Source organism: Coccomyxa subellipsoidea (genome assembly GCF_000258705.1).
Source record: "Coccomyxa subellipsoidea C-169, whole genome shotgun sequence".
Classification (NCBI taxonomy): Eukaryota; Viridiplantae; Chlorophyta; class Trebouxiophyceae; family Coccomyxaceae; genus Coccomyxa; species Coccomyxa subellipsoidea.
Window position 1 is genome coordinate 1,697,767 of NW_005178031.1, and position 26,321 is coordinate 1,724,087.

A 26,321-nucleotide genomic window follows, 5' to 3' on the forward strand; every position below is an offset into this window, starting at 1 on the left:
ACTGAGAAGACTCCCATCACTTATTGGGCCCTTAAACAGATGCAGGATCATGAATCAACAGTCTGGCTTGGTTTATACAAGGTTCTAGGGTGCTCCTCATACTGCACCTTCTCCTGAAGTTTCACCAGGTCGTCTCTGTGAGCTGTGCGAAGTTTGTCAAGTTCCTGGACATAGTCACAATATCATCAACTGCTAGAGAAGGACTGCATGCATGTGCTGCAATGTTGAAGGAGATGAAAAGGAGCAGCTTGCGCATGGTGAATTTTGCAGCAGTGATAAGACATGGCGTACCAGAGCTGTCCGGTCATCCAGCTGTTGGTGCTTTTTGTTTGCCTCCTTTGCTTCGGACAGCAGCTTGCTTTCTTTGCTGTTCCACTCCTCCTTGCATGTTTGCAGAGCCTCCACGGCATCTGACAGCTGTATACTTAGGCTATCCTGCGCTCTCAATGTGTCTGAGACATGGCAATCCCAATAGCTGGAGCTGCTAATCGCACAGATCACAGCATGCATGTAGCAATTCACTGCATTGAAGGGATTTGACCTCTTCAACCTTGTCAAGCAGGAAGGTATCGCACCATTTGTTGCTGATGGGCTGATATGGCTGCCTGGCTTTCCTTTTTCTTCTTTTCGATCTCTGCTGCAGCAATTGAAAGATCCTTTCTGCTATCTTGAAGCTCTGTACCTAACATGTCAGCCTTGGAGGAGAGCTCATTGCAAAGCTCATCATTGCGCTGCAGGTCATGGAAGGCATGCTTGATCTCTGCATCCAACTCCTCTATCTGCACACACATGTGAGCCTTCAGCACGGTCGAACTCATCAACCTCAAACTCTGTAATGAAGCATGACATACCTTCTTCTTCTGCACTGCTTCTGTGTCTCGCAGAATGGCGATGACTGTCTCTAGCTGCTGGATTTCCTGGGCTTTGACTTCCAAGGCATGCTGAAGCTCGATCTTCAGCTGCTGAATATTCTCTTCTTTCATTGCCAAGTTCTTGACTCCAGCATCCTTGGTTGCCTCCTGAAATGATCACATCACATGTTCAGACCGTCCACAGCAAATGCTACATCTCCTCAGAAATGCAATCATGCCAAAGCAGGGCCACCAATCATTGCTTACCAGTTCTGTCTGTACAGATTTCAGTTGGACCTCCTTGGCCTCACATTTCTCATACAGCTTCTGAAGCTGGTCTGCTTGGACCTGCACATGTCCACATGATGTCTTGACATGCTGGAAAAAAGGGCAATGCACAGGACAGGCACCTGACACATGCATGCAGACTAGGCATTTCTTTCACCTCACACAGCCTGAAGCGCTCATCAAAAGCCACACTGAGGTCATGCCGCTGTTCCTCAACTGCACGCACAGACAGTAAGAGATTGTCAGGACCTCACATGTTGGTTGGCATCCTGAACAGGATGATGGTGACATTTCGAAAACAGATGCATGCATGGAAAACAACTCCGACAGGAGTGGCAGAATGCTTCCAATGACCCTTGCACATCTCACTTTACCTTCGTGCAGGTGCTTGTTGGCCTCTCCCAGAGTCTGCAGCAGGGAGTTGTGCATGTGGCGGACTTGTGAGATCTGCTGCAGAACATCATGGACCTGCTTCTCATCGCTGCTGAGCCTGGCTTTCAGACGTGCATTCTCTGCCTGCTCTTTCTTGTGGAGACTGTCGATCCTACTGCAGGCTGCTTCAGACTCCTGGGCCTTCTGCTTCTGCAGGACGTGCAAGACAATATTCAAGATGATGGCAAGCATTGCTACTCCTGTTAATGATGAGACAGGGCATTGAAGAGGTCCAGGAGGTGGAATGGTTTACGTAGAGCTCGACAGCGTTCTTCGTGGCTTGTTGCTCCTTGAGAAATTGGTCTGAAGAGGCACAAAAGGTGAGGGAGTGTCAGACAGTCACCATCTTGAAAAGTTCGATCCTGACACTCGTGAAGAGCTTTGCTAAGTCTACAAGCGCTTTGGTGAAGACTTTGCGAGCTCGGGCTTAGGGATGAGCAGATGTGACAAACCTGCCGTCTTCTTGAGCTGCTCGAGGCCCAGCGCAGCAAGGTTTGGGCCTTGCATAGAGACTGCTTGTCTGAAGCTTGAGCTTATCGGGTTGGCAGAGCGCTGCAGCAGCCCGGTTATAGGACTCATTGCGGCCGGGCCGCTGGACTGTCTTTCACACGCAAGCACGATCGCGACGTTCACAATTCCGTCCTGTTCGTCATACTGAACTGGAGGTACTTTTGCGTATGAGATATGGCAGAAGCCAGGCCTGTGGACTAATCACGGAAAACTCCTCTGATGGCACTCATCCTTGGATTCTTCACCTCATCACCCTCGAAAACTTGCATGCAGATGGCAATATAGGGGACGTGTGCTAGTGCCAGCATGGAATGTACAGAACCGGCACCCTGTCATTGGCTGTATCGATTGATTACAGGAATTGAGGCATACACATTGATTGCAGCATGCAGGATATATCTATTTAGCAGTGCAACCAGCATCACATGTGCCACAAGAATTCATACGAGTCCTTGCGAGTTGCAGCACGAGCGGTCCTGGATGTTGCTGCAGGCTTGCATGCCATTCTTGCAGAACTATTTGCCTGTTGGGACCGCTGGCATGAGCCAGGATTGCCAGCACTGCTTTCAGTCCATCCCTGCAAATTCGTCCTCCTCATCTTCTTTAATTTCCATTGGCTCTGGTACTTCCTCAGCCTGCAGATAATCCATTTGAAGTCTTTCAGGGACAGCTAAGCAAATCTGAGAATAAATCAAAACGAACAGTCTGCTTTCATCTCCTCTCACGTACTACAATGGATTCAGAGATGCATGCATGAACACAAATAATTGTGCGGACCTGTGCCCCGCTGTGTTTCTTGAAGAACTTCTCAGCTTCAGCGGCATTGCCAAGCAGCATGATTCCCTCCCTCACTGTGCTTTTCCAGAAACTGCTATGCTGCCTGTCATGCTCATATCTGCTCGCTAGATCTGCCAGGAACGAGTTGAAGCTCTGCTCTTGGCTGCTGCCTTCTGCAGCCTTCCTCATGGCCACCACTGCTCGCATAGCCTTGTCATAGTTCCTGTACACATGCACATGTTGAACGTGAGCACAGCTAGTCACACCGTTTTCTTGTAGGATGGCCCTCTGTGTGCCCTGTGAAGTCAATCATGGTCTGCGCAAATTTGCACAAAATTGACATGCATGCCACAGGAAGCTGCAATGTTCCAAGTTTGCAAGAGAGGTATCACCTCTCGCCAAGGCTGTTATCAACGAGTGAAACTACAGCATGTGGTAGACTGCTGAAGGCCACATCTTGCTTGCCCTCTCTCAGCAGGACTCCAAAGTCTCCCACAGGATCTGAGGTGCCAACTGTCTCCACAGATGATGCAGCTGTGCCTTCAAGGCTGAAGGCTGTCACCTCTGCAGGCATTTCTTCCTTGGGTTGCACGCGCTCCAGCACCAGCTCCTGGAGTCATGCATGTGCACGTCAGTCCAAACTCATGCATACCAATTGATAGCGCCTCTTGCACGACTAAAACATCCAACAACAAGTCGCCTGCAAGCACATACCTTCTTCTCGACATGCAGGTGCTGCGGGAGCGTTTGCAGCAGAGTCTGTGCCTTGCGGACAGTGGCAGTCCGAGGATCAAATGTGTCGTTGATGAGCACATCTTCATGGGGCGCTGGTAAGGGGCTGTCTTTGTCCGCAGCCTGGCTGGCCATGTAAGAATAGAAACGGTGGATGATGGGATTTGCTGTGCGATCAGGAGAGAGCGCCTCCCTTCCATCTGCACCCACCCAACTTGGAGAGCACTATAAACCGATCTTTTGGCGAAAATAAATTCCCAAGTGGTTGTACATGTTCAAGATGGCACTTGCAGCAAATCAAAATAAATGTGGCGTACCTGTGGACAAATCCAGCTCCTGCACAACAGCTCTCATCTGGTCCAGCTGAGAAAGAGAGGGCATGAGGTCAGGCTTCTCATCCAGGGATGCAAACTTGGCCACCCGCAGGTCCTCAGCAAATGGGAGGTGGTTCAAAACGAGGCAGTCAGGCTGCTGGCTGCTCCCCTGCAAGGCAAGACACACTCCCTCGGGCTGTGCACCAAATCTCAGTTGCCATGCTACATGCCCACATACTTGGCACTGGTGTGAAATGTCCTCCCCAGGGCAAAGTGACTTACCAACAATGGGTAGCCAACGCATGTGGCTGCATTTGCCCCACCAGTCTCTGAGACTCTAGGCACAAACAGGATTATTGCAACCTGGTTCTTGTTTGCCATGGCCCGAACAAGAGCCGACATGGCCAAGCCCGAGCGCTCATTGCCTTTCTCAGCCACCATCACCCAAGGGTCCTGCAGCATGCATGCGCAAGTCAAGCTTGCCAAATGCATGGCTCTCTAGCATGTGCTGATATGAAATATCCATGATGGGTCACAATTGACAGCTTCAGCGCATGTATTGGGAACACGCGAAGCATCACCAGCCTCATACCTTCATGTGATACTGCTGGGGGACGCTCTCTGCATCAAGGAAGCCCATCAAGCTGATGCCGCGGTCAGGTCTGTACGCTAGGTAGGCCTCGTCCTCTGCTTGCACTGGCACGTATTGCTTGCCGTACTGTAATGCAGACACCGGATGATGAGCAGGCTGCATATGTGCTCAGTGAAACACATTTGACTGAGTGAATCATAAAATTTCTACTGTCCAGTCTGATTCACCTTGTAAGCCTTGGCACGCTCTTCTGCTGGCACTGTGGCATCTGGGTCGGAGGCATCCTTGTACTCCTGCTCCCGAAGAACATCGTGGCTAGCATCTGCAGCCCGCGACTTCTCGCTGTACATTCCTGTTGCTGGCAAGGTCTCTTTCTTTGCTTTCTTGGCCACCTGCATGGACAGTAGCCAAGACATGAGTACCGCAGGGCCATCAACATGCCACTTTGATGGAGTTTGAACTTCCTGTCTGTCAACATGCATGCTGCATGTAACCATACCTTCACTCGGATGGTCATCATATTGCCGATTGTGAATGGACCAGCGTAGTATGCAGTGTTGCTGTACTCTTTGCACTTGAACAAGCCCAGCAGTTCGGCAGGCGTCTCCACATGCACCCGCTTGTGCTTGACCTCCTTTGTGAGCTCATCAAGCACTCTCATGTTGACCTGCTTCTCTTGTTGCCTCCCGCTTGCAGCATTGTCGAGGGAGATGATGTGCAATGACACCTGAAACAGCAGCTTTGAAGCTTCATAAGAAGGCCACGCGGGTGTATGGGTGCAACAGTGCTAATATTGAAAGTTCATGATGGAATCCGGCTCACCGCTTTGCTCTGTAAGGACTCAACAATGGACTGGACAAAGTCCTGGATATCCTCTTCCCGGATCTTCTCACGAAAATTCGATATGAGGACGATCTCTTTGGACACATTTGCTTTCTCCAGCTCCGGACGAGCTTGCGTGGCTCGATTGATGCTGTCAGCAGCCACCGTCACAGCATCAATGAAGTCACTGGTTCCTCCACCCTTGGGTAGATTCGAGAGGGATGTCAAAAAGTGCACATTTGGAGGTTGCAGCGCCTGCTCCACCTGCATTGCAAGTCATAGTGTGAGGAATGAGCGGTGAAAGCCGGGCGATGTGACAAACTGTCCTCATTCCTGCACACACCGTGATGTGGAGGTACTCTCCCGTATCGCCCTGAGCCGCCATCTCCTCATGCACCATGTTCTTGGTACCTGTATCGAATAATAATGACACTTCACAACGAAGTCGTCAAACGCGCCAAAGAGTGCTTTGCCTTATGACTGTCCCGCACCTGTCGTTCCATAGTACAAAAGACAGCACTCATCCCTTGGCTTGTTAAGCGCCTGCAAGATGTTGGTGAACCATGATCATTAAAGAGATGATATTGGCAGGTCTGGCTGTTTGATGGGACACATAAATTTGCATAGACAGCAGCTTTGCAGACATAAGGGCTGCACTCTGTGGCTCCGAACCTTGCTCAAGAACAGCGTCCTCAGAGTTTCCGAGACGAGATCCCCATACATATGCATGTGGGGACCCACGTCAACCGCGAACACCGTAAGAGACTGCAAGCCAACACGACAGTGATGACAAGACATCACCATTGAGAATTCGAAATTCAATATTTCGAAATTGGTGTACTTTGAACAAGCTATATTATTCGCATACCTTTGCCATGATGTATGTCGATTGCCCTTTCTATAATGCGAACACGACAGGGAAAATCGCCCAGATCACGAGATTATTGAAGCACTGATAAGCCCCCTACTCAATGGGCAGGAGTGTGCAGATGTCATCTTACTTTCTGGCGCCACTGAAGAGAAACCCCGGACATTGGAAGCTTGCACTGGTGTTGCGAAGAAGCAGCACTTCATGAGAGAGCATGCTCAGCACGTCCAATTCAATATCCACCCCAAGATTGTGTACCCTGTTGAGGGGTGTGCACACCCTGCGTCCGTTCCAAATGCACCTGTGACAGTTCACCAATCGGAAAGTGATTTTTGGTTGACTTGTATCGAGCAGGAAATTCAGTAGACTATCGAGGAAGTCGACCAATCCTGCAACACACAGTCATCCTGCGCTCTACACAGCCGTACCGTTCCTAAATTGCAATATATATAGTCGCATGTGCGTACAAACTTCAAGAAAGACAGTTCTTCAGCCATGGAATCGCTGCTTGGGGTCCATTTGCACGATTATGAGAGCAAAATATCGTCCACCGTCCGAAAATTGAATGACGTATGGGAAGACCTGGAGTTGGAGGATTCAGACAGGCAGGATGAAGTTGAAAAGGCAATGAGAGCAGCAGAGAGTGCATGGGATGCTTCATATGATCGTGGAGTCCAAAGAAAACTCAAATTGCAGTCCCAGATCGAAGGAATGCAAAGAGAAATTTTGGGGACTCAGGATCAGCTGGGTCAGCCTTCAACTCAGTTTGCTTACCAGGTCAGTAAAAGCGCCCATGTTTTGTCCTCGACGTTTCACGAAACAATGCAAGCAACACCCTCTGAATGGCTATCTGCTAGCTCAGCAGTCTATGGAGGCCTTGACACTCCTGTCCAATTCTGGGTCTGACTGGCTGCAGGAATTGGTTGAGGGCACTCTCATGAAGCAATACCGCATCATCAAGGAAGAGCTGGCTCTGTGGCGCGACAAGAAATCACAGCGCATGGAGGAGATCGAGGCCCTGCAGGTGAAGACTGGCATGCGAATGCACTCATGCTCTTATGCTTATTGCTTATTCGGGTCTTCATCATGCCTGTCCCTCACAGGCGAAGATCGGCCAACTCCATGCCCGCATCGGCCGCAGCATGCATGCACGGAGCTTCCAGGATCTCACAAGCACAGAGCTGGAGCGACTTGGCATCGAAATCACACGCCTGCAAGACGAGTGCCAGAAACGGCAGCAGACTCTGGAGTCTACGCTGTCCAACCTGCGCAGACAAAGCGATGAGCTGGGAGAGGATGCCTGGGCCCTCGCTGCTGAGGCGCACCCCACACTGCTGCGCCTCGTGTGAGCTTGCCCACCCCCATGATGACTCCATTTCTGCACCAGAAAAAAATTCATGGCGTTATCTTGTCTCTGGCAGGCATGGTGAGCTGCAGCAAGGTTTGTTCTTGCAATTCACAGGGAGGGAGATGGACAGAGCACGGCTGGTGATGAACTGGATGTGAGCGACAAGACTCTCAAGCACTTGGATCAGAAAGCGGAGAAACTGAGAAAACTGAAGGTGAGCTTGGCACGCTTTCTGACTAGGGTTGGATGCGCTAGTAGCTTACCATCATCTCTTGGGCAAGATTAATAACTAGTGTGCCTGAACAGGCCGAGAGAAAAGAGCAGGCGGTGAATCTTCTGAGTGTTCTGGAGGGCCTGTGGGATGTGCTGGAGACTGCAGAGGATGATGTCGACCGCAAAAAATTCCAGGCATTGCTGGACGGCCCTTTGCGTGTGCACAACACAACCTTGGACAAGGTAAGGTCCCAATGCAGAATAGCATTGCAAGAGCAGAAACCTGCACTCCTGCAAGACTGAGCATGAGGATGTGCGCTTAAGTCTCACACTAACTAAGTGTCCTTGTGTCTGCATCAACTGGCATCCAATGCTCAAAGTTTTTGCAGGTGAAGGCAGAAGTGGAGCATTTGGAAGGACGCAAGGCAGAGCTGATCAGGAAGATGATCGATGTAAAGAGGCGCGAGCTGGAGGACATCTGCACAGAGTCCCACATGTCCTTGCCCCCGCTTCCCCACTCCGAGGCAGCCCCTGACTCTCACACAGCCGCATCAGCCCAGGTACCCCAAGGCTCTTTTGCACTGACCCAATGCGACAGGACAAGCTGGAGTGAGATTCTCCCTGCATGCCACCCATTCTGCATTTTAGCTTTTAGAGGAGTGCAATGATAAATGCCCCTCAGAAAGGACCAAAGAGTTGAGGAAAGTGGTGGTGGTGGGCTGAACAGGTGGCAGAGGTGCTGGCCAAGGTGGTGAAGCAGGTGGGCGATGCAGAAGCTGAAGCAGAGCGGCGCAGCAGGATCCTGGACGCCATCGAGGATCTGCGGTCCATGCGCGCTGAGTGCTCCTGGCTCATCGAGTACGACAGGGACGACTCGCGCTACAAGGTCAGGAGCCCTCTCTGTGACACCCTCTCTGGGCTCATCAGGAGGTTTCTATTTCTGTGCATGCATGGTGCAAGCAATCATGCACAGCTCTGAGCAGAAAGTGGATTCTGTGCGCCAGGGGAGGGATGCAAATCGCAAGCTGCAGCGCGCTATCAAGGCTGGGAAGGCCAGAGACCGCATGCCGGCAGTGATTGAGCAGATGCAGAGCATGTTGGAGGCCTGGGCAGAAAGCGAGGACCGGCCCTTCCTCTACGATGAGAGGGACTACCAGGTGCAGTTGCCACCTTCATTGAAGTCACTCTTGTAAATAGGGAATATGGAGATACGCTGGCAATGTTGCTAAGCAGCTTGTGTGGCGCAGGAGGTTCTGGCAGAGCTGATGCATGAGGTGCAGGCAGAGGCACAGCAGCGGGCCGCAGCGCATCACCAGAAGACTCAGGTGGCACTTTTCTGCTGACCTGCCTCAGGCTTGCTGGATATGTGCAACTGGAGAGGCTTAATACGTGGAGCGAAGGGGATAGCAATGCTCAGTGTTGACATGTCTTTGTGCAGGGAAATAGGAAGGCTGCTGCCGCAGTGGGGACTCCAGGGAAGCCAGGCGGGCTCCGCACAGGGAGCATCCGCCCCTCCACGCCGAGGTCTGACAAGGCTCTCACGCCACTCACCTCCTCTGCAGGCAGCGAGGTGCAGCACCAGAGGCGCACCCCAAAGCTGCTCACTCCCAGGGCGGAGACTCTGCCAGGTGAGCAGCAATATTCACAGTTGCCCTAAAATTTTGCGGTGCTGTTTCGTCAAATCACAGCCACACTAGTCAAGGACTACGCATTGACAATTGCTGTCCCATTACTGCCAGGGTGCAGCAAGGATGGGCAGCTGCCTGCACGAAAGACAGCCCGAAATGCATCCATCTCGGTGGCGACAGAGGAGAAAATGAACAAGCTGCTCAAGGTCCGCTTCTGCCCAAACTTCCTGACCAGACTTGATAGGTCCACCAGATATTCCATACGTTGCAGTGCTGCAAAAGGACATCGATAAGGTGAAATGCTGTGCCCCTGCAGTCTTGTGCTGCCACCCCGCCCAGCAACGCCAAGAAGACACCGGTATCAGCCGCAGCCAAGGCGCAGCCACTCACAGTAAGTGAACAGCTCACCAGAGTGCTTTTATGTGCTTCTTGTCTGGATGTAGGAGACCAGTTGGATTCGTCAGGAGAGTGCTCAGAATTAGATTGCAGCACGATTGAACAAAATTGCATGAGTATTGACTCATGCAGGACAGCGGTAATCTCAGCAGAGTGCATGCACAGGTGAGAGTTCAGGGAGATCAGCTGATGCCTGCACTCTCCTCGCCATCACGCCTGGCATCCCCATTTTCTGTGGCTGCGGCAGCAGATAAATGGAAGCAGTCCCCAGAGATCCTGATTCCAAAGCTGCCGACAGAGTCGCTGCAGCGCACTCGCTCGTTCTGATGAGCATCAGAACGCACTTATATGACTGCAATTATTGGTCGTCCTGGAGCAGCAAACAGCTGACCTATTGATAGGTTGTTCGATTCATATGGTCAATCGATGTTATGTGCATTTTACAAACTGCTACACCAACATGTCAGTGTGACAGACATGAAAAGATTAGATTATAGCAATCCAGCGCAGTGTTATTCCTGGCACCAAGACTAGAATCATGCCCGGAATTGGGAAAGCCCTGGTCATGCACCATGGACCCCAACCCTCCTCTCTTATAGCTTGCCCAATGCTGAGCTTGCTGCCTGGTGTCCGGGGATTTCTGCTACTCCAGATGGTAATAGAACACACAGATTCTACACCAACAAAAATGCAACCATTACTGTTCATGGCTGTTCACTATTATGTTTCGTGTTCCTTCCAGAAATGGTCTCCCCACCAGCAGAATATGTTCCTATGTTAAAGGTATGACTTCAAGGCCTCCACAACATTTCCCTTGTGTTCTCGCAGTCTGCGGTCTGCTTGCTTCTGATCCACCTCAATCTCAGCAACAATCAGCTGCACATCAGCAGCATTCACCTTGAAAGCAGCCAGGTCCTTGTCTCTGCATGGGAACGCTCAGTCTTTAGATGGGGCTGTCAATGGACTGCATAGTTGCATGCGATGCTTCAACTTGCACGCAGGAGTCATGCATTTGGTTCACACCTCTGAGCTTCCCGGGTGGCCGTCTGAGAGGCTTTGATCTGAGCCATTGCATTGTTGACTTTGGATGTGTCTAGCTCTTTTTCCTCCACCTACATAAATATGCATTTTAATGCCTTTTAATGCCAATCTGGCATCCCTCCTGCTGTGCGCAGGTTGCAGCTAGTGCCAGTACAAGAATGCAGCTATATGACTTTGTATGGCTCCAGACTTTGGCATATAGATATTCAGAAGGGTCGCAAGATTCTCAGGTTGACACTGATAAGATAGTCAAAGACCAAAGATCATCTGGTCAACCACCAGCAAGCAATTGGGGGCGTACATGATCTGTCAACGTATTCAAGGCCCTTGATTGTTCTGCAGCCTCACGTGTCTTCTTTGTAGTTGCTGCAACTTCTTCTTGTTCTGTCTCAGGGGGGACATCGTCTGACATTGTGTGGGCTCAATATTGTGATCCAGTGAATAGTGATCCAGATTCCAGATCAGTCCACAAATGCAAAATTTGTGCAAAACACTGACTATCACTCTCTGTGATAGCAAATGTGGGCAATGAAGATTTATCTCAAAGCTAAAGAAGTCGAGGTCTAAGATGAAGAGGAGTGAAGAAGTTAATGGGATTTCTAGCTGGCAGGAACGCCGTCAAAGCAGACCATATCCTCTATGCGGCCACCAGGAAGGCATGCCTTCTTGTGCACAGATCCAGGAAGAGAGTAAGCTGAGTGACAAGAAATCAAGTGTTTTAAAATGCTGGAGACCATCGGGACCAGGACATGTGCCACATTCCAATCTTTTGAGGGTTTGAGGCGTTTAGAAACGGTGCGATTGTCTGCTGTAATATCGTGTCTGTACCTGCATTGAAGCAGGTTGATCACAAATTGTCTTGTATTTTGCGGCTGTTTGATTGCATATGTTGCTCGCTCCCCTTCAGTTGGTGTCGTCACCTCTACTCTTTCGAACTAGTCCAAGACTAGACATTTCTTGTTCTTGCAGAAGAACGCAGCTTGCTGTCCTTCCAGTCTCCTAGTCAGAAGGCGAATAAACTTCACAGTCACTGCAAACAAGAAGGTGGTGAAGCGACAGACGGTGCGTCCTCTCCTCAGGGGAACGCAAAGAGTTTCTGTACCATGCTTGCAAAGTTACAACATCACCATGTTAATACCATAATGAGGGTCAACACTGAACGATTTCTGTCACACCATGCTTGCGCAGGCTCTGCACTCTTCTGTAGCTGAACCTCTCCTTCTGCGGTGCAGGTGGTACTGAGGCAGGACGTGCAGGGGTTGGGCAAAGCAGGAACACTCACAGATGTACCAAATGGATTCTTCAGGAATTACTTGAAGCCACAGAATCTCGCATCTCTGGCAACCGCTGGGATCTTAGAGTGAGCACTCATGCCTTCTTGAAACGAATGGCCTGGATTGATGCCAAAACACAAAGTTGGTGCCTTATAAGCGTCCAAGGTCGCTGTGTACTCAAGAATCAGGAATTGATGGGGTGTACCATGCACCTGCGCAGGAGCATTGAAAAGGACAAGCAGAGGGCAGAGCAGCAGGCACGGGAGGTCAAAACTAAGGCGCAGGCCATGGCTATTGCTTTGTCAACAATCGGCAAGTTTGTCATTAAGAAGAAGGTGGGAGAGGAGGACAAGATCTTTGGCAGGTGAGGAACCACGGCACGCGTGCATATACTGTTTCTGCTCTCGTTTTTCCTGTTAAAGGTCTCTCCTTTCCTTTTCATGGGTATTCAGCGCGCACTCAACATGTTCACGCAGTGTGACCACTACTGAGATCGTGGAAGCAATCTTCAAGCAGACCGGCCGCGAGCTCAACAAGAAGGATATTGAGCTCCCGGAGATCACTTCAGTAGGCACATTCCCTGCCACTATCCGGCTGCATCCGGAGGTCGTCGGCACCTTCAATGTGGTTGTCCAGCGCGAGAAGAATGCATGAAGCGATTCTGTAATGTAGAATTTGATCAGCTGAGAACTGAAGAAGGTCAATAGTTATGCAGTGTCAACTGCATCTTTTTGGACCATGTTTTGAACCTGAAAGCAAGGGTTGAACAAGTTGTGGGTGACGTCACTGAGCGAGACCACTGATTTACAATTGTGAGTTGCTTGCATCTGGTTCTGGTTCTGATTGTGCTTCAATGAGGGCAATGCAGTCACCAACAGATTTGCCAGCAGCCATGGCCTGAGCTAACTGACTCTGCACACGGGAATACCGTCGTAAAAGGGCAGTCACATTCAGTACTGCCCAACGGATCTGACCATCTGCCTTCTTTTGTGTGAACTGCAGCCAAGCAATCCAGGGATGAGCTCGAGCATTTGTGAACGCACATCTGTAAAAGATGCAGCTGCAGCAGACTCATGATCATGATATCTTATAAACCTATGAGAGCAAAGATTTCAATAAGCGTTTGCCTACCTGCAGTGCTTTCAAGAGGCCGTCCAACTGCTGTACGTCATTAAGCCCTCCTTCTGCCTGTCCATACTACACACCAAAAACACCAAGTCTTTCAGTGTCCAAATTGCATCAACATTCTGACTTTCCACCTTCAACAAAAGAGCAACACACGGCGTTGTGAGGAAGAGCACCTTGATGTACTCTGTTGCAATTCCCGCCAATGCCACACAGCAGTACCGGTCCAGGCTTGTGCTGGACAGCGTCCCTGAAGCAACCTGTCAGGGGACGACCTCTTCATCAACGACCTCTTCTTTTGTGGTGTTTTGTCATGCAGTTACAAGTCACTGCTGCAATCTTCACCTACCTCTCGTTGGTACGCAGAGTCGCAGAACAAAGTGCCTGCCTGCACATTGAGTGCGCCATACCTGCCCACACAGAATTCACTCTTAACTGTCACCCCGGCACACCACCAACGCTTTGGTACTAGTACTGAGGATCAGGGGTGCCCACCTCTTGTATGCATCAAGAGACGACAGTGTGTAGGTGCGCGGCAGCAGCCCCACAAGGTATGCAATTAGAAAATGGCCCGATTCATGGGTTGCAACTCGCTCTCCATAGCTGGGGTTGATAGTCCTCGCAGCCGTATCGATCAACAAAGCCTCCAGTCCACCACCATTTGCTACCTGGGCCCCATGGTGTACTGCTCGACCCAATCATGCTCTCAGAACAGTGTCTTTTACCTGCAGTGAACGCCAGTCCACGCTTGATCTACCTAGGCAGGCATCAAGAGTCCACACCTGATCTACTGTCAAAAGAAAGCCAAGCCCTGCCAGCGTTCCGAGAAGCTGCGAGAGCTCCCAATGTAAGCCAAAGTATGCCGCAGCAATCCCCAGCAGCCCGCCTCCCTAGAGCACAGCAGTGATCTATCAATCTATGACTTCCTGAAGGTCCCTCTCTGCTCGAAATTCTAGAATGATGCACATTGGCCCAGCAGTACGCCGAGCTCTCCATTTTTGTAAGGTCGTACCTGGAGAATCGTCCGCACTGTACCGAGGGTGTCATCTTTCGGTGACAGAAATTTCTCTGCTTCTATTTTGTTCAGTCGCAATTCCTCCAGTGAATATATGCGCTTGGGAATCTGCGCAGCACTGCAAACTTAACACGGGTGCAGTTGTCCCCAGAACTCCAGATTCTGCATGCAATGCAGGCAGACCGCGATTTGGTGTTCTGGGACCAAGAGTGCCCCTTGCCTGACGCCCCCTGCCATAGGCATGGAGTGTGCCATCCTCCCTCATATCATTGGCAAGCTGTACTGCTGCTGCCTCTGCCTCAGGGCCTTCCCTTTCCTGGCCAGTAGTTGACAAGCACCTGAGCAATTTGGGCAGGCGGGCAGGGCAACTTGGTGGCCACATAAAATCATCAAGTCCGCACCAATTGTCGGTCCAACTGCTTAAGGCGTTCTCTCAGAGTTGCGACGTCTGCATTTGCCGATCTGCATTGTATCAAGGTCATCTTTCTTCTTTGGACATCCTGAACAAGGCAGCATCGCGTTAGCTTCCTCTTCGGGAGAACAGCCATTATACCACTTCTGATTCACGATGCATTCGATCACGAGTAGATCAGTGCTTATTGAGATGATAATAACATCCAGTTGGCACCATGTACACCTTCCGTTGCGAGGTGCATGGGCGATGTTGAAGGTGCCTTGGCTGCAGGCATAGCGATGTAAGGTGATGTACAGTAATCAAGCCCTTCATAGTGACCAGAAAACAAGTAGATTTTAATGCATCCTCCAAAAACTACTAAAAAAAAGGGAAATCCTGAGATTAAGTGATAAAGCTATCACGTGAAGGCACGTGCGGAATGAAAGAAGAAAAGGGGCAACGATCTCTCACGAATTGCGCAAAGTTGGATATGACTTTCTTTCAGTTGTGCTTGAATTAAACTTGTGCCTGGAGTGGGGATGTTCATGAATCAAGTCTTAGCTGGAGATCGTACTCTGGGGCATGTTCATGTTGGGTCACCCATCTTTCCATCTCGAGGGAGGATTGTGAAAGCACATGCAATGCTGGAATCTTCTCAGAAGGTACCTTGCTATACAGGCGTGCATGTTGACACCTTGTATTGCTGAATGGCATACCCACTGCCTCGTTCCTGGGTGGTGCACAGGAGACTGGACACAAAGTGGTCGGGGTGGGAAGTTGTGGCCTTGATTATCTAGCTCAAGTTGCAAAATTTCCACAGCCAGACGACAAGCTCCGGACTGAAAACTTGCAGGCAAGCTCGACGCCTTCCTGCTGCAACCTTCACCTCAGGAAGCTTTTCCCGGCTCAACTGATCTGGCCAGAGTTGACTTGCTTCAGACACAAGGAGGGGGCAACTGCGCCAACGCCTTGACGGCAGCCGCTCGGCTGGGGCTCAAGCCAGTGCTGATCACAAAGATCGGCGATGATGCCGTGGGCGATGGCATAATCAGTGAGCTGGAAAATGATGATGTCAACACCAAGTTTGTGCTGCGCGCAAAGGGGCAACCCTCACCCTTCACCTACATCATAGTGGATCGAGAAGGTGTGGCGCTGTTAAGCTGCCATGGCAAGTCTGACTTTCAGAGGCTCAGAAGAACTAAAACGGGCCGTCTTGTATGTCAACACGGTGATGGACTGCCCAGGTGGAACTCGTACATGCATACACACGCCTGCAGCGCCTATGCGCGTGGAGGATGTGTCCCCCAACCTCATTGAAGAGTCCTTGCATGGAGCAGCTCTGGTCTATTTTGACGGCCGGCTGGCTGAGGCGGCCCTTCAGGTTGCCAAGGCTGCCAAAGGGGCCGGCATCCCTGTCCTTGTAGAGGCCGAACGATTGAGGCCCGGCCTCAACGAGCTTCTAGCACATGCAGACTATGTAGTCACATCTGCCCGCTTCCCCCAGGTGACAATGGAACCTGGTCAAACTCTTTGGCCATTCCATTGCAGTAAAAGTGAGCTCTGTAGATTTTTTGCTGCTTCATGCTTGATAGCTCATGGCGGAATTGTGGCACCACAGGCTTGGACAGGCGAGGCAGGCTTGGGTGACGCTCTGCTGTCAACATTTTATTGTCTACCTCACATCAGATGGATGGTAACCACCCTAGGTTCCAAGGGATCGGTATTCCTGGAACGGGCAAATGTCCTACAAGACGAAGACGCCACTCGGACAGCGAAGCTTGAAGATGTGCTCAGTCAGCTGAGCAACCTGATCAGGGAAAGCAGGGCAGAGTCACCAAATGAAGCTGCTGCTTGCACGGCTGCAAGTGGGGTAGAGATCAGGTGTGTTCCGTGCACTTGCCACATTACATATATTTGCCTCATGATGCCCTCTCACATGCACCACCGCCACTTGAATGCTTTAGTAGTCACTTGTCTCTCCTCAACCTCTTGTATGTCTCTCCAGGGTTGGGCGATCAGCGGCTACAGAGGGTGCTGTTCGTCTGCAGTGGAAACGTGATGACTCGACCCTTCCAGAAGTCAGGCGGAGAGCAGATGCAGCAGCGGCAGCAGAATCAATCTATAATGCAGATAGTCGCTCAGCATCAGAGTACAACAAGGCAAACAATTTGAAAGAATACTCAGAAGGCCCGGTGGCAAGGGTGGTTGTGGCTTCTGCAGCAGTTCTGCCAAAGGTTCGCACAAGTGCCAGGCTTCCTGCCCTGCCCAGCTGATTACCGCCATCAGACGCATCTGCTTTTGGATGATTGCATCTTTGGTATCATATCTTACCGGAGCTTGTTGATAGAAGGATTGAATGGCATGCAGGATGCAATTATGGACACCACAGGCGCGGGTGATGCTTTTATTGGGACTCTGCTGTATGCCATTTGCAACAGCATGCCTCCAGAACAATCTCTGCAACTAGCAGCGGTGGTAGCTGCCACGAAATGCACAGCTTTTGGGGCGCGGGGCGGGCTCCCGATGCGTAGCTCCTTGTCTGAGAATTTATTTGCATGATCATAAGGGTCACCTGGTGACGTGCTGTCTACTGAAAAGGATGTGTCTAATGTTCTGGTGACCCTGCATTGTGCTGACATATCTCAGAAATTAAAAATTTTCAAACTCCAGCTGCCTAACGAGGCAACTGCGCACAGTACTACTGAAAACCATTCATATCAGACATTGACATCGAGTTTTGAAAACCTCTCGTTTCATGAAGAAGATCTTTGATTGTGAGCAATATTGAAGTAGTCCCAGCTGACACTTTCTTGCTGCAGCGAACTGGTGGCTTGATCATCTTGGATCATACTGTTGAAAACTCAGCATGGATAGTGCAAGATCCTTCCAGGGTGGCATTCTTACAGATTCTTCGATATTGGCAGGCATCTCTCTTAGAGATCAACAAAGGCAGAAAGCCACGGCTCAGCTTCTTGACGACAAAAGGTGTTCTCCATGCGTTTCGGTTAAAAGCCATACAGTCACCACTTCGATGTCACAAGTGAACTGTTACATTTTGCTGGACTGAAGAATGATTGATGCATGTGGCAGATCAGCTTTGTCAGGGATGGATTCTGCAGACGCTATTCTACAAAGATGGAAGTCCTCTTCAGACAAGATCACAGCTTTGCTAGAGGGAGCACCAGGGTGATGATCCTGCATTTCTTCTCCTGCCACACAATATATTACCTATCTCTTCCCTACGTGCTGAAAACATGTGAATGGGGTGCATGCAGGGCTCACGCGCATGCAAAGCTAGAAGAAGCTCATCAGCTGCTCAGGAATGCTGAAGAGGTGAGATGGTGGACTCAGAAGATAGAGAATCGGTAACAAGCAAGAGATTGAGAGTACTCATAACAGGTCTGCATGATGTGCAGGAGATTGCCCAGGCCAGCTATCTGCTTCCCGCTTATGAAGCCCAGAGAGTTTCTCTTGGTGTCAAGCAGCTGAAAGAACAATTGTATCGCGCCAGAGACCAGGCGATGCCCAAGAAGAAATTTGCATTCTCCAAGGCATCCAAGTTAAAGAGCGAATCTGTGCCAGTCATGGCTGGTACCGGACATCAACATGATGAAAAACTGGTGCAAAAATCAACAACGCCCCTCGATCATGCTCTAGTACTGGGGCCTGACATGCAAGACAGGTAAGAGCAGTGCCAAACACACAATGGTTTCTATATCTCCCAAAATTGTGCCACGGTCATACAATTGCATAAGCTTCATAATAATCCATGCATGCCACAGGGGGATCAATGGCGCCAGATGCGCGACTATTGTGAAGACAGCAGATGAGCTGGCTGGTGCTGATTTCCTTCTCTCAGACCTGAGACGATGCACAATCCACCTGCGAGGAAGAACAGGCGCACTGCGCATTCAGAATGTCCGGGACTGCCTCATCTATGCTGGCCCGGTCGCTGGTGCCACATTCGTCAATGGTGAGTTCCTATTAAATGCAGCGGTAATTGTGGAAGGTGTACGATCTTCAGTCTACCTAAAACCAAAGCATGTGTTGTTTTCCGCAAATCTAGAGACTTCAGAGACAGCAAGTGTTCTCCAGAACTGACACAGCTTGTATGTGGGACCAGATGTTCATCAATGCTGTTTTGTCTTGAAATCCCAGCAGTTGAGGATACATTCCAGCAGCAATGTTGACTTCTTTGTTCATACGGCAAGTGGTCCAATCATTGAGGAGTGCGCTGCCATGAGGTAGAATATTCTTGCCTGGAAACCTGCTCAAGTTCTTTGCTGAATGCCCAGACATAGCTACTGTTAAGCACAAGCAGTTGGCATCCTGCAGATTTGGATGTGCCAACACGGACGATCCTGATACATCAGAGCTTATTGGACCATCAGAGAATGTATGTGAATACGGCAAGTGGCGAGAGGTCCAAGATTTTTGCTGGCTCAAGAGCACGCCTTCCCCTAATTGGTATGCGCATCGTTCCATTTGTCAAATGCAAAATGAAGTATTTATATGCGCAGTAGGCCATTAAGGGATAGACTGGTGGCAATCTTAGTGAGACTTAATGCGTCGCAGGTGCTTGCACAGTTTGCAGCAAGGCAAGCTAGCGTTGCTTGAGTGGCAAAAGCGCATGAACAAGGAGGGCACATGAAGATACCAGTACACTGTTTTGCGCATACCGTCTGCGGCCTGTGGTCTTCAACGCATGCGTTTGCACATGTGACCAGTCCGACTGAGTCTGACCTTGTGGCATACATATATTGGTACAATTCTATACGGTGAGTGGTTTTCTAGGTACATGTACATCTGAGGCATTCTCAGGGAAGTGAAATGCCACACTCTGCCAGTGCATCAAATACCCACTGGGGCACCTCGGTACCAGCAGGAAAGTGACCTCTGACAAACTCTTGCACAAACTCTGGAAAGCGCTGCTGACGAATGGCGTCACGAATCTGCTGTGTCAGCCGCTGCGTGTATGCAACATTGTGCAGACTCACAAGCATGGCTGCAAATGGGATGCCTTTTGCCACCAGATTGTGCAGGAGGGCACGAGTGTACTTCTTGCAGGTCATGCACGGGCAGTCTTTGTCCAACGGCCTGCACATCCCAACACTTAGAAAACTGAGCATACTAGGCAATCTCAGATCTTCGTCTTCCATGTGTGTGGGTGCTGCATGTCTGGAGCGCTGGATTAAAGGTCTCATGTGTCGGACCTGAAGTCTTCTGTGAAGCCCACATTCTTGAGTTTGAGGACTCCTGATGGGACCAAGGCCACACCAAACCGAGCGGTCCGTGTGGGATACACACTGTCAAACATGTCCGCTCCGAGAGCTGCATCATGCACCCACAGCACTGCACTCAGAACTCTACCCATGCATGGCACAGCAGGCCCCACATCAAGCCAATCTAAGCACTTGAGACATTATTCAGTGTTCATTCGAGACATTTGGATGGTGCTTGCCTGAACAAATGACAATATCCAGAGGGTAGCCAACACCCATGACATATCTGGGCTTGTCTGGAGGCAGGCCTGTCCCAGGAGCCGTGCACTGAGCCACGACCCTGCTCGCAGATAACTGTGATATGTTTCTTTCTGTGTTGGGAACAGCTGTGCCAGCCAACAGGGCCAGCAACATTGCATACATTTGGGACTCAACCTAGCCTACCTCCAAAAGTCATCTTTGGACTCCCCACCAGCCAGGCCACCAACTGCATATCCTGGCAGGTTCCTCTCCGACAGGTCCTTGATGCTGATGGCTCGCAGGTGCTCATCCAGGCCGCCTTGCACAATGGCGAACAGGTTCTGCTCATGCGGTCGTGCATGGGCCTTTATGCACCGATCAATCCACCTCGTTGTTCGGTGTGTTGCTTCTGTAAACCTACAATCCCATCACCCACATCCATCAGCTATCCCTGCACATGACAATCAAAACCCTTGCAAAGCAGAAAGCAAACAGAACATTTAAAGTCCTTGCAATGATCATGAAGTGCACAATGGGGTTGAAGATTACCTCTCACGCGATGGGTTGACACTGGAAACCACATCATCGAGCGCCATGATAATGTCAGCTCCTGCACAAGAAATGAGGAAGCCTTTAAGTGCCTTAAGGCAAATGACCTCAATGATGACTCTTCTCAATAGTCTTGTGCCGGCAACGCCTGGGGCATGCATTGTGGCTCACCTAGCTTGTTCTGGATGGCGATGGAGCGCTCTGGTGTCAGCATCATCAGAGAGCCATCCACTGGCGACTGGAATTGGACTCCCTCCTCGGTGATCTCGGCCAAATGAAGCAGGGACACCATCTGAGGCCATCAATTGGCAGATGCTCAATGCCTATCAAGAGTCAATCATGAAATTCTGCAGGCAGGCGGTCCTAGCAGATAGGCGCATGAAAAGTGACCAATGATGCTACCTGGAACCCGCCAGAGTCGGTGAGCATTCCTCTGGGCCAGTCCATGAACTTGTGCAGGCCGCCCAGTTCACTGACGAGTTCTGATCCAGGGCGCTCCTCCAGGTGGTATGTGTTGCCCAGGATCACATGACAGTTTAGGTCCACAAGCTGCTGGCTGGTTAGGCCCTTAACTGTGCCTGCATCAGGAAATTTCTTTCAGGCTCATGCACACTTGCACCTCACTTCTTCAGGTAATGGAGAAACAGTGTAATGGCAGATGCTGCTCATATTCGGTGGGGAAGCCAGTACCTTTGGTGCCCACTGGCATGAACATGGGCGTCTCAGCTGCAAAATGAGGAAGGGTCATCCTCGAAGCCCTGGCTCGTCCTTGTGCAGCCAAAACCTCAAAGGTGAGGGCTGGAGATACAGATGAAGGCAACTCGGCAGCATCCTCCTGCATGGCCCTGCTGAAGGTGCCGCTACCGGTGTGAGGGGGGGAGCAGAAGACACGGAGCCCTCGCCACCCCCCTCTGACGACTTTAGACGTTGATACTACTGTCTTTTGAGCACATACTGCAATCTTTGACCGACATACAACGCTCGATGTCTTCACCCATGGGACTGAGCGATTCCCTATGAACGTGCTAGCATGCAATGCGTTATCAACCGAAAAATGCAGTGCGGGATTGCAAAGGATATGTAGAGTTCAAATTGATCCGATCATCCTTCCTTCTCCACCTCTCCCTCTGGGAGCTTGGAGTAGTTCTGATGACTCATCACACTCCCAACATGCTGATGAGGATTTCGTCACTGCATGGTGGGGCGTCGCAACATCGTCCTCAACAATCTCCAGAGTTTGGTTAATGCAACACTTTCATTTGCACATTAGGGCTGATGCTTGCATGACTAGAATCCAAGGGGAGGACGATGTCGGCTGATTGTGAAGCGTTTCGGAATATCCTCCAGTGTGTTTGGAATCTGACAGCATTTTGGATTCCTGATCGAGTTTACAGCGTTTGTAAGCATCGCAATATTACCACTGTGATGTAGGAGAGCAAGCTTCTGACCTCTTTAGTGGAATGGCACATGCTTTAGTGCAGATATCAACCACGACAGCTTTTGACTGGGCTTGATGGCTCTTGTAGTGAGACATCTTGTGCTGCGGTGCTGTATATGGGGTGCATTGTTGCTCTCATGCTCAGGGGTGAGCGACCTTCTCTGACAAGATGTACTGATCCAAACCCAGACCAGCCTAGCCTGGAGATTTCTGCATCGGGGTTTGCGCATGCAGACAGCATATAAATGATTTTTAAGTATAACAAATCCAATGCACTGCCACTGGGCAACGGGCTGAGGGATGCACCTGGCGCACAGGGGACCGCCACGGCTGCAGACTGCGGTCCTGACTACCCCGCTCCTGGGTGCCCGTGCCTGCCGGCAGAGAACCCTCCATACGGGGCTTGCGCAGCGGGCTTTCAGTGCGCAGAGGATGGGGGTTCGGCCCTGCAGCTCGGTCCCCAGCTCAGGCACAACAGCAGAAGTGTCGAGGGCTACACGGGGGTGTGCATTCCATGCGTGTTTGGGCAGCACTGCCCCAGCGGCAGCTTCCTGCCCAGGCCGGGCTCCAGAGCCTCTGAGCAGTACGTCGCCAAGTATCGCTGCAGGTGAGCACCCAAGACACCCCTCACCTCATGCACTTCACCTCTCCCTTGCTAGCAATATGGCAGAATAGGGCCCTTGCGGCATGATCACTTGGCAGTCCCCCTCATTCTCATGACGTGCATGCAACTCTATCCAGTGCAATGCTATGTAGCACACGCACGTGGGGATCGTATGCATCCCTTGGTTACCCGAGAATATGCAAGCCAAAAGTTTCGACATGCGCAGGCCTGGCTTTTACTGCCCGACGCCGGCGGTCGAGGTGCCGTGCCCGCCCGGCGCCTGGTGCTCACAGGCGACGGTGGCACCCACGACATGCGAGTACCCCGTGCTCATGAAGCGCTACCCCGACATGACCATCCCCTCAGAGCCCCTCACTGTAGTGCAGCGCGTGTATGCCAATGGGGAGCCCCTCGGCGGCAACATCTGCCCCCCAGTAAGCCTGCTGCTCACTGTACCTGACCAGTAAAGCCCTGTGAACAAGCTTCGTGTGCCTGCAAACAAACTCTGTTTAATGTGTAAGTATGATGAGCTACTGTCGGGAATGGGCGCTTGCAAGTGTTCAGATGGTGACGTGGCATGCAGATGTCCACGACGCCCAAGACCCCATGCCCGTCAGGGTACTACTGCCCCAACGCCACAGTGGTGCTCCCCTGCCCTGCCGGGCGCTTCTGCAAGTGGTACACCAAATTCCCCAGGGTACGCACTCCATGCACGCCCCACTCGAGAATGCCTGCTGTACTATGTTCACTTTGCCAGATCAGCTGATTGGCAACTGACTCGAGGGGATTGGTGCAGGGGTGTCCCTGGCTGGCCAAGTGTCCTGCCGGCTCGGCCTCTGCAGACATCTCCCTCGGCGGCTTCTTTGCCCTGTTCCTTATCCTGCTACTGCTCTGGCTGGCCTACGTCGCCTTCTCAGCCTACATCAAGTGCGCCCAAAACACATGCCCGTATCTGCCCTCCTCGGCATGATTTCCGGCGTCCTCAGCCCAGCCAGGACAATATGCCATCCAACTTATATCTGTACTTGAATCTATGGAGAGTTTTTCATAGAGGACACTTGAGCTTACTGCGCCTGACATGGGGGCGCATGCGTCACTTTTCCATGGAGAATCTTTGAGCTTACCGCGCATGACATAGGGGCGTATGTCTTGCGGGGACAGGCTGCAGCAGGAGCGGCTGATGAAGAAGCAGGGGGCGAAGGAGAAGTTGCGGCGGCTGGTGGCACCGCTGCTGGGCGTGGCGGGGCAGGGCGGCAGCAGCCTGGCCTTCAAGGCCTTCACCAGCATCCGCCCGCGCATCAGCCTGCGCTTTGAGGGCATTGGTGTGACCCTGCGCGACGGCACCGTCATCCTGGACTCCGTCAACGGCCACTTCAGCCACTCCAAGGTGCGCCTTCCCTTCCACTGAAAGCTCACTTTTTCGACGCAGACACATGCATGATCAGTGAAAATTACTCTTATGCAACTTAAAGGGGCTGAAGTGGGCATATTATGTGGGCAGTGATTCAGCGCTTTGATGAGCATTTTGCCATCCGTCACAGTTGGCCTCTATTGTGGATTTTGGTGAGATGATCTTGATCACCAAAAAAGTTTTGAGGACTAATCAGATATTAATTGAAGATGGCACCAATAGGTACTGTCCGACTGTAGATGAAAAGTGCTAAGGAAGTGAAATGGGCAGGTGGTGGCGATCATGGGTCCGAGCGGGGCGGGCAAGTCGACGCTGCTGTACGCGCTGATGGGCACGGCGCGCTACGGGGCAACGCGCGGCCGCCTCTGGATCAACGGCCGCGAGATGCGCCTCGCCCGCCTGCGCCGCATCCTCGGCTACGTGCCGCAGGTGCACCCCGGCCTCTGCTGTTCTTCTCAACATGTCTTGCACTTCTTACAATACTATGAGTATCCCGGGATGGTGTGGGGCTTTTGACTTGATGACTTCAGCAATATATAGAAACATTTGCAATTTGTGGTCCAGGATGACATTGTGCACGAGGACCTGACGGTGCGCGAGAACCTGTCATATAGCGCCAAGCTGCGCTGCATGGCGACGGAGGGGCGGGCCTACCTCAGCGACGTGGTCGATGATGTCATCGAGCTGCTGGGCCTGCGCCACGTGCAGCACTCAGTCGTGGGCTCCGTTGAGAAGCGCGGCGTCAGGCAAGCCCCCTCGCTGTCCGAGCCATCTATGCTGAGAATAGTCGGGTTTTATATGCTGCACAATTTTTGCATGCATGTACGGCTGACTGAAGGAGAGATGTGGGTGTCCTGTTGCAGTGGGGGCCAGCGGAAGAGGGTCAACATTGGGTTGGAGCTGGTGGCCAGGCCATCGGTGCTCTTCATGGTGCGCTATTGCCTTTCTTACATGCAAACCATTCTTAATATATAATGCTAGCGCAGAATGCATGTCATAACATCCACATCTTTGTAATGCAGGATGAGCCCACGTCTGGCCTGGACGCCACAGCAGCCACAGACATCCTGGCCTCCCTGCGCAGGTGCGCACTGACCACAAATCAGGCCCCTTGCTCCAATGCTGGGCACAAAGTACTGCGCATGAGGCCTGCCAAGCCTTAAGATCATGTATTGTGGATGTAGAGGGAACTCAGTGGGTGGTGGACACTGGCGGCTCCAAGTGGCAGACCAGGTTCACCTGCATGGCTTCAAAAGAAAGTTCAATTGATCGAATTCGGATGTGAGGTGAGCATATGATGTGACTGTGCTGCAGGATGGCGGACCTGGGCATGAATATTGTGACGGTGATTCACCAGCCGCGCTACTCCGTCTTCTCGCTCTTCCATGAGGTCCTGCTGCTGGGCAAGGCCGGCCGCACCGCCTTCCAGGGCGCCTCCTCCGCCGCGCTTCCCTACTTTGTCTCCATTGGCTTTGAGCTGCCCTCCAACGAGAACCCGGCCGATTTCTTCCTCGACATCGTCTCCGGCTGTGTACCCTGCCACGCCAACCCCGACTTCAAGCCCGAGGTAGGCCCTTTTTGCCTTTTCGCCGAATTTCAAATCGTGCACCCTGAAAAATCATTGTAGTAGATTGTACCGTCACGATGACAGACTTTGCAGCACTCCTTTTCAAAGAGCCCGCCCCAGTCTCCACCAGAGTTCTTGGGGCGCAAGACATGCATCAGGTGTTCCCTGGGGAAGCTGGCTTTCAGATGGGTGCAGTCTACCTTGTAGCTGTGTGCACCTTCTCCATATTGCACGTTCTGACAAAAGACGGAGACTGCAGGCAACATCGCACCTGATTATAGGAGTATCTTTCCCCACCTCATTTCCCCAGTTTACGAGACCTGCTACATGTCTTCTGCCCTGGTATCTCTGGTGGTGCCAAGTCGACTAAGAGCAACTTTGCTTCCTGAACCTCTTCTACCCCATGAGCTTGCTGAGGAGCTTCTGTAAATGCAGCAAGGCATGCCAGCATCAATTGTCTGGCCACGCAGGATCTGTATGGGATCTGGGAGGAACTGGGCGGGGCCTGGGCGGAGACTGCAGCGCAGGAGGGGACTGCAGCCGCGCCTGAAGCCGCAGAGGCCGTCCCAGAGCTCAGCCCCCAGCAGCTGCAGCTCGTACAGGAGCAATTCGACAGGGTCAGCCCCCGCCTCTCCAACAGATCATTCAGCACACACTGATCAGGGCACAT

General features: G+C 51.5%; 9 protein-coding genes across 9 annotated transcripts; 5 read left to right on the top strand and 4 right to left on the bottom strand.

The window, feature by feature from the left end:
* Nucleotides 1-3,072: 3,072 nt before the first annotated feature.
* Nucleotides 3,073-4,846, bottom strand: COCSUDRAFT_83513 (hypothetical protein; the record flags this gene model as incomplete). The annotated part of the gene is made up of 7 exons (XM_005646211.1): nucleotides 3,073-3,081; nucleotides 3,355-3,468; nucleotides 3,573-3,673; nucleotides 3,908-4,019; nucleotides 4,268-4,357; nucleotides 4,497-4,622; nucleotides 4,724-4,846. 7 exons carry the CDS (start codon nucleotides 4,844-4,846, stop codon nucleotides 3,073-3,075), a joined length of 675 nt encoding a protein of 224 aa, XP_005646268.1.
* A 2,208-nt stretch (nucleotides 4,847-7,054) lies between these two features.
* On the top strand, nucleotides 7,055-10,098 carry COCSUDRAFT_66998 (hypothetical protein; the record flags this gene model as incomplete). The annotated part of the gene is made up of 12 exons (XM_005646147.1): nucleotides 7,055-7,210; nucleotides 7,290-7,531; nucleotides 7,649-7,748; nucleotides 7,841-7,990; nucleotides 8,137-8,307; nucleotides 8,475-8,633; nucleotides 8,752-8,904; nucleotides 8,995-9,072; nucleotides 9,186-9,375; nucleotides 9,487-9,581; nucleotides 9,692-9,766; nucleotides 9,904-10,098. The coding sequence occupies 12 exons, from the start codon at nucleotides 7,055-7,057 to the stop codon at nucleotides 10,096-10,098; spliced, it is 1,764 nt and encodes a 587-aa protein (XP_005646204.1).
* A 453-nt stretch (nucleotides 10,099-10,551) lies between these two features.
* Nucleotides 10,552-11,164, bottom strand: COCSUDRAFT_83514 (hypothetical protein; the record flags this gene model as incomplete). The annotated part of the gene is made up of 3 exons (XM_005646212.1): nucleotides 10,552-10,706; nucleotides 10,793-10,883; nucleotides 11,114-11,164. Coding segments are annotated over 3 exons (297 nt in total), but the record flags the coding sequence as incomplete, so codon positions are not given.
* A 1,128-nt stretch (nucleotides 11,165-12,292) lies between these two features.
* Nucleotides 12,293-12,740, top strand: COCSUDRAFT_17670 (hypothetical protein; the record flags this gene model as incomplete). Its single annotated transcript, XM_005646148.1, has 2 exons — nucleotides 12,293-12,450; nucleotides 12,563-12,740. The coding sequence occupies 2 exons, from the start codon at nucleotides 12,293-12,295 to the stop codon at nucleotides 12,738-12,740; spliced, it is 336 nt and encodes a 111-aa protein (XP_005646205.1).
* Nucleotides 12,741-12,876: 136 nt separating this feature from the next.
* On the bottom strand, nucleotides 12,877-14,509 carry COCSUDRAFT_33740 (hypothetical protein). Its single transcript, XM_005646149.1, has 8 exons — nucleotides 14,447-14,509; nucleotides 14,224-14,334; nucleotides 13,994-14,101; nucleotides 13,707-13,879; nucleotides 13,561-13,621; nucleotides 13,388-13,471; nucleotides 13,218-13,283; nucleotides 12,877-13,082 (listed from the first exon to the last, which is right to left on the bottom strand). Exons 1-8 carry the CDS (start codon nucleotides 14,489-14,491, stop codon nucleotides 12,891-12,893), a joined length of 840 nt encoding a protein of 279 aa, XP_005646206.1. The 5' UTR covers nucleotides 14,492-14,509; the 3' UTR covers nucleotides 12,877-12,890.
* Nucleotides 14,510-15,514: 1,005 nt separating this feature from the next.
* COCSUDRAFT_17448 (PfkB-type carbohydrate kinase) lies at nucleotides 15,515-17,179 on the top strand (the record flags this gene model as incomplete). The annotated part of the gene is made up of 5 exons (XM_005646150.1): nucleotides 15,515-15,764; nucleotides 15,865-16,124; nucleotides 16,239-16,413; nucleotides 16,769-16,854; nucleotides 16,988-17,179. Coding segments are annotated over 5 exons (963 nt in total), but the record flags the coding sequence as incomplete, so codon positions are not given.
* Nucleotides 17,180-18,859: 1,680 nt separating this feature from the next.
* COCSUDRAFT_37401 (hypothetical protein) lies at nucleotides 18,860-19,271 on the top strand (the record flags this gene model as incomplete). Its single annotated transcript, XM_005646151.1, has 3 exons — nucleotides 18,860-18,864; nucleotides 18,956-19,087; nucleotides 19,196-19,271. The coding sequence occupies 3 exons, from the start codon at nucleotides 18,860-18,862 to the stop codon at nucleotides 19,269-19,271; spliced, it is 213 nt and encodes a 70-aa protein (XP_005646208.1).
* A 166-nt stretch (nucleotides 19,272-19,437) lies between these two features.
* COCSUDRAFT_37402 (Queuine tRNA-ribosyltransferase) lies at nucleotides 19,438-21,472 on the bottom strand (the record flags this gene model as incomplete). The annotated part of the gene is made up of 8 exons (XM_005646152.1): nucleotides 19,438-19,717; nucleotides 19,834-19,951; nucleotides 20,088-20,182; nucleotides 20,287-20,499; nucleotides 20,632-20,692; nucleotides 20,803-20,923; nucleotides 21,034-21,209; nucleotides 21,322-21,472. The coding sequence occupies 8 exons, from the start codon at nucleotides 21,470-21,472 to the stop codon at nucleotides 19,438-19,440; spliced, it is 1,215 nt and encodes a 404-aa protein (XP_005646209.1).
* A 2,381-nt stretch (nucleotides 21,473-23,853) lies between these two features.
* COCSUDRAFT_17549 (P-loop containing nucleoside triphosphate hydrolase protein) lies at nucleotides 23,854-25,711 on the top strand (the record flags this gene model as incomplete). Its single annotated transcript, XM_005646153.1, has 6 exons — nucleotides 23,854-24,060; nucleotides 24,355-24,513; nucleotides 24,649-24,825; nucleotides 24,928-25,014; nucleotides 25,107-25,168; nucleotides 25,399-25,711. 6 exons carry the CDS (start codon nucleotides 23,854-23,856, stop codon nucleotides 25,709-25,711), a joined length of 1,005 nt encoding a protein of 334 aa, XP_005646210.1.
* Between the last annotated feature and the right edge of the window lie 610 nt (nucleotides 25,712-26,321).

Excerpts from the sequence above, each read along its gene's own strand:
- COCSUDRAFT_33740 (XM_005646149.1), bottom strand. The coding sequence starts at position 14,491 with ATGAGGGAGGATGGCACACTCCATGCCTATGGCAGGGGGCGTCAG. Across the intron at positions 14,335-14,446 it reads CCTATGGCAGGGGGCGTCAG|ATTCCCAAGCGCATATATTC; the intron begins GCAAGGGGCACT and ends AGTGCTGCGCAG. Across the intron at positions 13,284-13,387 it reads TTGCAACAGAGTACATCAAG|TATGGACAGGCAGAAGGAGG; the intron begins GTGCTCTTCCTC and ends TTTGGTGTGTAG.